The 12,787-nt window shown below is 44.3% G+C and overlaps 1 protein-coding gene across 4 annotated transcripts in view; it reads right to left on the reverse strand.

The window, feature by feature from the left end:
• Nucleotides 1-3,258: 3,258 nt before the first annotated feature.
• The window catches only part of DYNC1LI2 (dynein cytoplasmic 1 light intermediate chain 2), a 31,615-nt gene continuing 22,086 nt past the window's right edge, over nucleotides 3,259-12,787 (reverse strand). For 3 of the 4 annotated variants that reach the window (XM_025369482.1, XM_025369481.1, XM_025369483.1), the window contains 5 exons: nucleotides 12,258-12,317; nucleotides 11,295-11,336; nucleotides 10,786-10,903; nucleotides 8,586-8,702; nucleotides 3,262-6,199 (listed from right to left, as the gene is read on the reverse strand). In XM_025369482.1, coding sequence (XP_025225267.1) covers nucleotides 6,099-6,199; nucleotides 8,586-8,702; nucleotides 10,786-10,903; nucleotides 11,295-11,336; nucleotides 12,258-12,317 — 438 coding nt within the window. In that variant the 3' untranslated portion in view covers nucleotides 3,262-6,098. Of the gene's footprint in view, nucleotides 6,200-7,363; nucleotides 7,453-8,585; nucleotides 8,703-10,785; nucleotides 10,904-11,294; nucleotides 11,337-12,257; nucleotides 12,318-12,787 lie in introns of all 4 variants that reach the window. The other variant, XR_003117006.1, reaches the window with a different exon arrangement.

Raw genomic sequence — 12,787 nt, forward strand, 5'->3', positions numbered from 1 at the left:
AATTTTATCCCTACTTTACAAAGATGGGAAAAGGAGGCCTAAGAGGGGTGAAGCTCCCCAGTTTGGGTTGTTTTCCTATTTTGCTTCTTGATCAATTTCTCATCCATTTGAACTGCACTTGCTTGATTCAAAAGTCACCACAGAATGAACTAGGACTGGAATCCATTAGTGCCCATGCCCTCCCCAACACTCCAACTGCCTCCCTCCACAGGTTGCTCCCAAGCCAGAGGTGGCAGAAGAGAATTCCAGAGAGGTTAGTGGTGTGTGTGAGGGCCCCTAAGGCAGGTCTACAGGCAGGCCAGCCTGCCAGCCTCACAGGCACACCTAGGAACATTTGCACTGGTGAAAGTCTGTTTCAGGGCCTGCCAAGGGCACCTGCCGCAGGCAACACCTAAAGCTCTTCATACCTTAAGAGAAAGTAAATTCCAAGATATGAGTGGAAGACATCTCAACTTGCATTTCCCAGCAAGATACCTGCGACTGCAGTCCCTTCTCCCTTTGTAGAGGATATTGGGTACTTTCTCTCTCTGCCATTCTCTCCACCTAGCAAGAGTGACTCTTCCATTCATTACCACAAGAGGAAAAGTTTGAATAGTAGCACACAGCTGCTTATGACCACAGATGAAAACACTCTCGATTGATACATTTTCCCCATCTGCTTTATTATTTTTTTGAGACACAGTCTCACTCTGTCACCCAGGCTGCAGTGCAGTGGCACGATCTCGGCTCACTGCAACCTCTGCCTCCCAGGATCAAGTGATTCTCCTGTCTCAGCCTCCCGAGTAACTGGGACTACAGGCATGGCTACCATGCCTGGCTAATTTTTGTATTTTTAGTAGAGACGGGGTTTCACCATGTTGGCCAGGCTGGTCTCGAACTCCTGACCTTGTGATCCGCCCACTTCAGCTTCCCAAAGTGCTGGGATTACAGATGTGAGCCACCACGCATGGGTCCCCAATTGCTTTAAATGAGCACAGAGTATCAGCACACCACCATGATTAGTTCAAACTCAGAAGCTAGACTGCCTGCGTTCAAATTCTGAGACCTTAGCAGCTACTTACTTATCCATGTCTTAATTTCCTCATCTAGAAACTAAGACAGATATCAGCAGAGTTGTTGTGAAGTTTAAATCAGTTTGTATAAACCACCTAGAAGAGTGACTGGTGGCTGGGTGCCATGCTTCACACCTGTAATCCTAGCACTCTGGGAGGCTGAGGCGGGCGGATCACCTGAGGTCAGGAGTTCGAGACCAGTCTGGCCAATATAGTGAAACCCTGTCTCTACTAAAAATACAAAAATTAGCCGGGCGTAGTGGTGCACGCCTTTAGTCCTAGCTACTTGGGAGGCTGAGGCGGGAGAATCACTTGAACCCAGGAGGTGGAGGTTGCAGTGAGCCAAGATTGTGCCACTGCACTCCAGCCTGGGTGACAGAGCGAGACTCCATCTCAAAAAAAAATAAAAAATAAAATAAAATTAAATTAAATTAAATTAAATTAAAATTAAAATAGAAGAGTGACTGGTATACAGCAATCTCCAATGTAAGCATTTGCTATTACAATGTTAATGCCCATATCATCAAATAAAATAATCCCCAACACATTTATTCACCAAACTTCCTAACTTAAGACAAAATATAACAATGAATTAATAATCTGTACAAGTGCTGACAGGCAGGCAGATTGGTGTGACCTCTATGGAAGGGATTTTGATATCTAACAACCACAGATGCGCATTTACCTTTTGAGTAGGTAGGTCCACTGCTAGGAATTTACCCTGAAGCCACATCTCCAAAATAAAACACAAGATATGCAGAAGGTTACTCATTGCAGCATTAGATGTAATAATACAAGACAAAACATCCTAAATGCCTATCTACAAGAGACCGGATGAATAAACAAGGTACATTATACAATTGAATACGATGTAGCCATAAACAAGAATAAACATCTCCAAGAACTAATATAAACCAATTTACAGGCAATGTTAAGTGAAAAAGTAGATATGGTGTGTCCACCAAAAGGCCTACAAGTAGTAACACTCAGTAAAATTAAGTATGCCTATCGTCCAGATCTTGGTTTCCAAAAACCAATCTCCTACTAAAAGAAACCAGGGCCCTAAGCCGGGCATGGTGGCTCACACCGGTAATCCCAGCACTTGGGGAGGCTGAGGGCGGATCACCTGAGGTCGGAGTTTGAGACCAGCCTGGCCAACATGGTGAAACCCGTCTCTACTAAAAATATAAAACTTAGCCAGGCGTTGTGGCGCATACCTGTAATCCTGGCTACTCGGGAGGCTGAAGCAGGAGAATCACTTGAATTCGGGAGGTGGAGGTTACAGTGAGCTGAGATTGTGCCATTGCACTCCAGCCTGGGCAACAGAGCGAGACTCTGTCTCAAAAAAAAATAAAAAGAAAAAAAAGAAACCAGGAACCAGGACTCCTTGGAAAAATGGCTGATTCCAGGACAAAGTCAGGGAAAATGCAAGGTGAGCCTGGAACACCTTTTTGTGCCAGAAAGTAAGAAAATGCTCAGAGATGAAGGGGAGCATATCAAAAGGACTGAGTTATATCTGTTAAGAGTGTAGTATCCAGAATAGATAAAGAACTCTTACAACCCAATGATAAAAAGTCAAATAGGCTGGGTGCAGTGGCTCATGTCTGTAATCCCAGCACTTTGGGAGGAAGATTACTTGAGTCTGGGAGGTCAAGGCTACAATAAGCTGTAACCAAGCCACTGCACTCCAGCCTGGGCCACAAAGCAAGAGACCCTGTCTCAAAAACAAACACAAAAAACACAAAAGGCAAATAACCTAATTTAAAAATGACCAAAGAATCTGAACAGACATTTCTCCAAAGATACATAAATGGCCAATACACACATCAAAAGATGCTCCTTAACACTGTTAGTCACTGAGATACCTACCACCTTTATACTCACGAGGATGGTTGTAATTTTTAAAAACCAAAAAAACCAGGCTGGGTTTGGTGGCTCACACCTGTAACTCCAGCACTTTGGGAGGTCAAGGCGGGAGAACCATTGGAGGCCAGGAGGAGTTCAAGACCAGCCTTGACAACCCCCACCTCTAAAAAATAGGATAAAATAAATATGGCTTTACAATGTTATTCTTTCCAGAATTTCTGACAATTTCAAGTGAGACAGGTAAACATTTTTAGTTACGTGATCAGATACCCCTTATGATTAGCAGACAATTCAATGTATCTCCAGTGGGATCATTTACCATAAAGAAAGCCACCAAAAATTGTAAGCAGTCTGGATTCGTGTTTATTGAAGCCAGTAATTAGAGACATCTTCTTTTTTTCCCAGGACTAGAAAGCAAGGTTCCACATGACTGCATACTGCACCCGGACAGAGCCACACCCCTGGACTAAGGCTGGTGGGGGATAATCTGCAGTCTTAATTTTAAGTTAGAAACACCAATAAATTTAGTATACAGACAACAGTGAACTTTCACTTACAGCATTAACATTGTTAAGGTCATGATGTACAGAGCAGTCACTTTCAACTTTGTTAAATTAATAAAACACGACAATGTCTTCAGTTTACCGATTTTAAAATGCCAATCAAAAAAAGTGCAAACAAAATAACAATCTAGCAGCATATCTATTGCATTTTTAGGAAAGACCAATTCCTGGCCGTTATCTCAGCCACGTATTCAAAGTTGGGCTTTTCTTTGATTTTTTTTTTTTTAATTTTAAAGACAAACAGCAGATGTAACCATTATAATGTGCATAAATAGTCATAACAGTCATAAAATTGTCTTTAACAGTCTACCATACAAGTGTACTCTGCAAATAAAATGAATTTTACTTTAAAAACTAAAGGCTGTTTATTATTTGGCCTTTGGTTCCAATGCTTGAAAACCCCAAAATAACAAAACTCATCTCCCTTCCTCCCACCTCCCAAAAAGAACCCTGCAGCTCCCCAAAGTTGGTAGACTTTGGCAACCACTGAGCACATGACACTACGTATCAGCTTCTTCTGATACTAGGAGCATCTACTTGTCACGTGTAAATAAAAGTGGTCTCCAAGAAACCTTCCTTCACAAGACATGTCTTAGCATTTCATCAGTTGTAGTATATTTTATATTGACACAAAAAGTGCTTATCAGTTCAAATGATAGAAAAAAAAAGACAAATTAAAATTTTGCATTAAGATTTAAAATTTTACCATATCCCTCTTCGGCATGTGCCTTTCCAGGAATTCTTGTTTCTGAGGTCACTCATTTTACTCCCAGGGACTAAGCGACCCCACCTTTAGTGCGGCCACAAGCTGTTTGGCATCTATTGGTCACTATACCACAATTATCATTCTACAGTCAGTTTACTGTCATTACTTAGACAACCTGGTAATCGGAAGCCACAATACATTTGTTTTTCTAAAAAACTGAATTAAAAAAGGAAAAAAATGGTATATTTCAACAATAAAACTGGCACAAGAAACGTTTCTATCTGAAAGGCAAGTTGATACTTAGCTTTCTCTTTAACAGTGTTCAGACCTTTACGCAAGCAATTCAAGAAAGTCTTAAAAGAGTCTTGACACAACATAGGATATTAAGTTATCACCAGTACTACATTAGTGGTCAGTCAAATCTGGTATGTAAAAGTAATGACATTAGGGAAGTTATGCTTAGACACAGTACAACAAACATTCATATAAAAAAAGTAAACTCCACATGGTGAACTGTGGTTTTTTCCCTTGGTTTGACAACATTTTATACATGAAATTCATGGTAGTGTTTGCATTTAAATGCTGTCATATATAAAATTAAAAGTGCAATTTCAAATCCACAGAAATCGTTTCCAGAATGGTGGTATGACATGACAATGTGCATGAATTTGCCCTAGGTGGGGAGACACCTGAAACTCTTTTTTCCATAAGAAAAAAAATGCTACATTTTATGAAAACACATAACAAGAGAAATGTATCATTTCCATTTTCGGTATAAAACATTCACGCTTATCTGTCCATCTGATAGCACTGATCAGACCGGAAAGCTAGGAAAAGACCCTTTTGCATCAGTGGAACTCCTTGAAGCTTTCCACAAATCATAAGGCAGGACTTGGTACGAGCCAATTAACCAGAGTGCAATTACATTAAAAACCTCCCCCAAACGTTCTGTGGCACATTGCATTATGGTAAAACCAGAGGTTGATCATCCATTTTCTGTTAGTTAGGCCAGCCCGTGGTAGTAAAAACAAAAAATTTAATTTAAAAAACAAAGCAGGAGCTATTTAGACAACAAAATTCAAAGTAAACTAATTCTGTAACTGCTCACTTTGAAGACATCCCACAGTGACTGTCTGCCCCACAACACATATCCATGGAGCCCAGCACCTCTCATGAGGACATAGCCTGAGCCAAGCACATGGGTCCCAGGCAGCTGCCATCGTTCCCACCCCTGGGTCAGCTCCACCTGACTCAGGCACCCCCACAATTAGTACATCTTTCATAAGTTAAAGATGCATTCGAAATAAGCCTAATTCCCATTTTGCTTAGTGTTTTGTTTGGAAATGCTTCTAACAATGATTCTTCAACTTCTATTGAATGCACAGTATTTACTGACACTGCTCATCTCCTCCTTCCTCCACCTCCCTCAACATTCAGCTTCCCCACCATCACTTCTCTCATTACTCCTTCTGGTCTTTCTTTCCTGGACTTTCTGCCACTTAATCTGCTTCCCAAGAAGAAGTGAATTTGCTAACATGAAACTGGTCAGACTAACCATCATCTTACCAATGATTTCTTGGTCTCATTTGCTCCACCCTGATAGAAAGCGGGCCCTCCTTCTTTCACTCTACCTTCCCCTCCACAAGAAGCCCAGACGTGCTTGCCTCCCACAAAAGAGCCACATGCCCGAGAGTCCAAGGGTTATCCTTAACAAAGGGTCTGACATGTAACCTTCCTAAATGTGCATTTCATACTCGGACAAGCCAATGAAGTTTTTTTTTTTTTTTTTTTAAGTTCATCTCCCCTGCCCCAAAAAACTGATAGCATGTGCCATATCAGAAAAATCCTGGTCTTAGCAGATCAATATACATAGTTATTTGGTCATTCGACATATGCACTTTTTAAGGAGGTTCAGGCTTCATTTTCTGTTGAAGAGTTTGTTACCATAGAATCTGGCTTTCGAGTCATTCTATCCAGTTCTTCCTGAACATTTGACAACACAGTCTTTTGTCCTGAAAAAAAGCAAAAGAGCAAAGTAATGATGTGAGAAGAGGAAACAATTTTTTTTAAAGGAACATTTTAAATTTTACAGCCTTCTATAATCACTTGATGACAGTAATCTCAGTAAGAATGAGGAAAGCCTTTTTCCACTGCTGTGGAGAGGAGATCCCAACTCAGCACATCTTAATCCCAAAAGTCACAGGCCAGTGCTTCCTCCAACTCCAAGGGAGTGACCTGACTGCTCCCTGGCGGGGGGTGCCTTTGTGCCAAATACAAGAACCTTTCTGAAAACCTTCTCACCACCCAACCCTGACCCCTGTGCGCTCTCACCACCACTTTCCTAGAGGTAGTATCTGAATTTCAGCAATGGTGGAAACTATTTTCTTCGCCCCAGATAGGTGTTTAGGTTTTGTTTACAATTATAACATTCTAGACTGACTCACAAGGATAGCCTGAAAACATTGTTTCAATAAGAATATAAGACTATACCCAGATAATTCAATCCTGCACCAAGTCTGTACTTGTGTTTTTCTGCTGTCAGACACTAACGGGCCTAGAAATAGACACCTATTTCCCAGTAGGGAATACTACCAGCCCAGAGTCTGGGTCACTAGACCAGACTCTGAGTTTCTTAGAATGTGGAAGCCACTGAAGGCCCAGGCTGCCCCAAGGATGGAGTGATTTCCTGAGGGTCTCCTCTGCCCTGAAGACATCAATTAGGGAAACACTGTATAAACATACCTTATAGCCAATGGAAAATGGAAAGCAAAGACCCCTTAAAATGTCCTCCAGCACGCCGGGCGCGGTGGCTCACGCCTGTCATCCCAGCACTTTGGGAGGCTGAGGCGGGGGGATCACAAGGTCAGAAGTTCAAGACCAGCCTGGCCAATATGGTGAAACCCCATCTCTATTAAAAATAGAAAAAAATTAGCCAGGCATGGTGGTGGGCGCCTGTAACCCCAGCTACCTGGGAGGCTAAGACAGGAGAACTGCTCAAACCCGGGAAGCAGAGGCTGCAGTGAGCCGAGATCATGCCACTGCACTCCAGCCTGGGCGACAGAGCAACGCTCCAATCCAAAAAAAAAATGTCCTGCAGCTTCCTGGGAAAATGTGTAATTCCCAAGGAACATGTTTTGTTTTGTTTCAGAGATCTCCAAGACACAGACCTGCCCTACCTGCCTACATGGAAGGACAGGTGGTGGCTGCCACAGAGGTGTGTATGTGATAAGTGAGGAGCTTTAGGGAGGAGGAGGAGGCCGTGACTCTGCAGTGAGACAGTGAGGGTTCACAGGTTCTAGTTCACAGAAAAACTGGGGGCAGTGGAGTAAACCAAAATCCTTACAAAGCGTTACAGAAAAAAAAAAAATAGAACAAATAAAACATCACTGGTTCAGAACAACTAAGGCTTTAGTATAATTTAAAAAAATTAAAAGTACGCCAGGTGCCGTGGCTCACGTCTCTAATCCCAGCACTTTGGGAGGCCAAGGCAGGTGGATCACCTGAGGTCAGGAGTTCGAGAATGGCCTGGCCAACACAGTGAAACACCATCTCTATTAAAAATACAAAAAAATTAGCCAGATGTGGTGGCGCGTGCCTGTAGTCCTAGCTACTCGGGAGGCTGAGGCAAGAAAATTGCTTGAACCCAGGTGGCAGAGGTTGGCAGTGAGTTGAGATCACGCCACTGCACTTTAGCCTGGGCGACACAGCAAGACTCCGTCTCTATTAAAACAAAACAAAACAAAAATTGTCAGCCAGGGGCGGTGGCTCACACCTGTAATCCCAGCACTTTGGGAGGCTGAGGTGGAGGGATCACCTGAGGTCAAGAGTTCAAGACCAGCCTGGCCAACATGATGAAACCACATCTCTACTAAAAATACAAAAAATGAGCTGGGCGTGGTGGCAGGGCACCTGTAATCCCAGCTACTCGGGAGGCTGAGGCAGGAGAATCGCTTGAACCTGGGAGGTGGAGGTTGCAGTGAGGTGAGATCGTGCCATTGCACTCCAGCCTGAGCAACAAGAGCAAAACTCCATCTTGGAAAAAGAAAAAAAAAAAAAAAAGAAAAGTCACTGGTACACCCTCCATGGACCATGACTTCTACTGAAGAGGTTCTACAACACGGCCACATATGTAATTTAGTCTATATCTCAACTCACCCAACACCCAGTTCCCAAGAACCCTAATGTACACAAATCCCACTCTCAATGTGCCAAGGAAACCTGCATGGTAGTACAGCAATCCCACTGAAAGCATGGCACACTGCTCAGTAGGAAGTGAAGACCTGCTTCCTTGCTTGGCTGTTCAGGACACTGCGGGGTCGGCAGGGCAGGTGTCTGCCTCTCCAACCTTGCAAGACTGCTCAACCACAAGAGTCACAGGTCTCCAGGGCCCTTCTGTACCTGACTTCTTGGCTGTGCTCTGCACCCCACCAGCACCAGGACTTCCAGGAGAGCCTGTCTTTTTACTTAACAGACTGTTGAAGAAGCTGGCCAACACCCCTTCACTTGCAGCATTATCTAAGGAAAATTAAAGGGAAAAAAAAGCATCATATAAACTGGAAGACTTAAACAAAATTAAACACCCTAGTTCTCAGCTTGGCATTAGCCATTTGTGGCTATCAGCTTCCTAGGATATTGATAACATTCATTTGCTACGATGCCTTTACACTGCTACCGCTGAGGCTACTTAGCATGATTACTAAGTGGAACCATGTTTACATTTCCCACTTGTTTGGGGGCAAAATAGATAACCTGTGCTCCACTCCACCTCCCCGTCCATGAGACAGTGTTTTTCAAAGGCGCATGAGCACTTAACATTCCAAACCTGCTGTGAAAAGCTCACATCCTGAATAGAACACACCCATCAAACATGCAAGCATTAAATAAAACTGTTTTTTAATGGTTTCATTGCAGGCAGTATCTCTGAGTATCACTAAGTTACTGGGATAAAAGCTACTTAATCTGAAAAGTAGTTGAGCTTGACAAGAGAAGTGAAGGAGGAAAAAATCCCCACAATTCATAAATAGTAATAATATAAACATGAGAAACAAGGCTAAGGATTCAAAATACACACTTTAAAGTGACTCCCTCAGCCAGGTGTGGTGGCTCACGCCTGTAATCCCATCATTTGGGGAGACCAAGCGGGTAGGACTGCTTGAGGCTAGGAGCTTGAGACCAGCCTCGGCAATATAAGTGAGACCCCCACCTTTACAAAAAATTTTTTTGTGTTTTGTTGAGATGGAGTCTTGCTCTGTTGCCCAGGCTGGAGTGCAGTGGCACAATCTTGGCTCACTGCAACCTCACCCTCCCGGGTTCAAGCCATTCTCCTGCCTCTACCTCCCAGGTAGCTAGGATTGCAGGTACCCACCATCACACCTGGCTCCTCTGTGTATTTTTAGTAGAGAGAAGGTTTCACCATGTTGGCCAGGCTGGTCTCAAACTCCTGACCTCAAGTGATCTGCCCGCCTCAGCCTCCCAAAGTGCTGAGATTACAGGATTACAGGCGTGAGTCACCACATCCGACCTTTTTTTTTTTTTTTTTAAGGAGTCTCGGCCGGGCGCGGTGGCTCAAGCCTGTAACCCCAGCACTTTGGGAGGCCGAGACGGGCGGATCACGAGGTCAGGAGATCGAGACCATCCTGGCTAACACGGTGAAACCCCATCTCTACTAAAAATACAAAAAACTAGCCGGGCGAGGTGGCAGGTGCCTGTATCCCAGCTACTCGGGAGGCTGAGGCAGGAGAATGGCGTAAACCTGGGAGGCGGAGCTTGCAGTGAGCTGAGATCCGGCCACTGTACTCCAGCCTGGGCGGCAGAGCGAGACTCCGTCTCAAAAAAAAAAAAAATAAAGAGTCTCACTCTGTCACCCTGGCTGGAGTGCGGTGGCATAATCACAGCTCACTGCAGCCTCAATGCCCTGGGCTCAAGCAATCCTGCCGCTTCATCTACTTGAGTAGCTGGGACTAGAGGCAAGCACAATCATGCCCAGCTAATTTTGAAATTTTCTGTAGAGGCGAGGTCTCACTATTTGGCCCAGGCTGGTCTCCAACTCTTGAGCTCAAGCGATCCTCCCACCTTGGCCTCCCAAAGTACTAGGATTATAGGCATGAGGCACTGCATCTGGCCTACAATAAAAATTTAAAAAATTAGCTGGGCATGGTGGCACACGCCTGTAGTCCCAGCTACTCAGGAGTTGACGTGGGAGGATTGCTTGAGTCCAGGAGTTTGAGGCTGCAGTGCGCTATGATCACATGACTGTGCCACAGGCTAGGTGACAGACTGAGACCCTGCCTCTAAAAAAATAAAATAAAGTTATTATTTTGCATTCCTCTCTGAAGGAATGTGCAGGGCCTAAGTGAGGTCTCACACAGAGCCAGGTGCATGGGCTACCAATTCCAACAAAGGAACAGGCCCTGGTCTCTGTCTACCACAGACCTTCTTCCTCTGGAATGGGGGAAGTGGAAAGTAGCCCTTAATGAGGAAGAGAATAGCCTGGCTTCCATGAGTCTCCACCTTATAGACTCAGCCACGCAGCCCCTGCAGGGCTCAGGTCTGAAACTAAACTACTCTCCAAAGAGACATACTTTTGAGGAATACATACTTTTGATGTTTGGGTCCGGCTTTTTTACTGACGTGCCTGGGGAGGAGCTAGGCACACTGGCTGGCCCTCCCCGACCCTGAGTCCTTGGAGAGCCAGAGGGTCCTCTTGCAGGAGATTCCTAAGTTCAAAAGCAGCTAAGGTCACACACAGGCATAACAATAACAAAAAATACATATGCCACAAATGGAGACATGCTTCTGCAGGATATTTTTCATAGGCTATGGTACAGGACTGGCAGTATGCCCTCAACTCAAGCCCTTTCTGGATCTGTTTCTCCTGAAAGACATCCAGATAACAAAGCCAGCTCACCCTAATTCCCAGAGTTGCATTCTTTCACCAGAAACATCTTGAGTTTCTTTTATGTTTCTGGTCACGGGTCTTTAGGGAAACCAAATTCCCACTGAAAACACAAAACCCACACAAATATAAGCTCTCACAAATAATGGTATAAAGTTTGACGACACCTGCAACACTGGGCCTTGACCCTCTGTTTAGTGTAAGGTACTCACAGAAGCTCTCGTGGGCGTGGCTGGCTGCTTGGCAAGGAGTGACTGCAAAGAGAGGGACAAACTGGCCATTAACCAAGGCCTAGAGAAAAACTTCCTCCAAGTACTCCACTAGAGGGCACTATTAACCTAAGTCCTAGGTTTTATACTACAAATGCAAAAAATTTTAATTGAGCAGTTTGGTGCATGGTGAAAAAAAATACTCCAAGTAACCAGTTTTGAAGCTCAGGAAGCAAGCAAGGGACAGAAAGGAAAAGGTTGGAAAAAGAAGGAAACAGTTGGAAAAAGAACCATCAAAACCTCCTGCTGACCTGCCTATACCATTGGGCAGATGATAGGTGGACCCAGGACAAATCTAACAATAATCTGGGTTAGAGAAATGTGAAGTTTGCATTCTAAACCGTCGGCTTGGGGAAGTTACTCTCCTCACCTGCAAAATGGGCATCACCTGCCTTTATGTACAGGGCTGTGTGAGGCTACATAAAATAATGGATGGGTGCAGCACACCAACATGGCACATGTATACGTATACAAACCTGCACGTTGTGCACATGTACCCTAGAACTTAAATTAAACAAACCTGCACGTTGTGCACATGTACCCTAGAACTTAAATTAAAAGTAAATAAATAAAAAGAAAGAAATAATGGAAGTGTAGTCAGGTTACTTGGTAAACTGTCAACATAGGAAGTATTATGCCAGAAAACCGCATTTCCAAAGAAAGCACTTAAAAGACACGAATCCTACTATTCCTGTAGGAGTCTGCAAGGCAGGCAGGTGATCTGCTAAGGAAAGTGGTCCATCCCCAACTAATCCTAGAAATAGGAGGGAATGAGACCTGGTCCCAACCCCTCTACCACTGCAAGCTCTTTGTGAATCCCCACATGCAGACACCTCCAATCCCACCCTAGGAACTGGCATTTCATATATGAGAAGGCCTCTGTTCTAACCTCACTGGTCTTCTTACCTGTTGCTTCATTAGGAACACCTGCTCATCTTCTGCTGCCAACTCTTTGTCGTGGACCAGCTGTGAAGAAACATACACATGTGTGGCCACAGGCCAAGAATACTCCCAACCACTGTCAAACTTCATGCTGAAAGGAGAGTCTGAGGCTCAGGCTTTGACACAGGTCTGGGGGATCCCTGCTGAGACTGCAGAGTAACATTTTTCTAGCCTGGCACAGACCTCTCCCAAAACCAGCTGTGGCATGTAGCCAACTGGCGTTTTTAAGTCTGGCAGGTTCTAAACACCTCAGGGTCTGCAGGACATCACATGAGGGGATCCAATAACAGTAATCCAGAGGCAACAGCAGCACTGGCAGGACTTAATGGGAAACACCACCAACTCCAGGTGGGCATTCCATCACTCCTGCCCACCAGCCCCGAGCCATTTACATAACACCAGACCTCATTGGGAGGCCGAGACGGGTGGATCATGAGGTCAGGAGATCGAGACCATCCTGGCTAACACGGTGAAACCCCGTCTCTACTAAAAAA

Source organism: Theropithecus gelada, chromosome 20, assembly GCF_003255815.1.
Source record: "Theropithecus gelada isolate Dixy chromosome 20, Tgel_1.0, whole genome shotgun sequence".
NCBI classification, from domain to species: domain Eukaryota; kingdom Metazoa; phylum Chordata; class Mammalia; order Primates; family Cercopithecidae; genus Theropithecus; species Theropithecus gelada.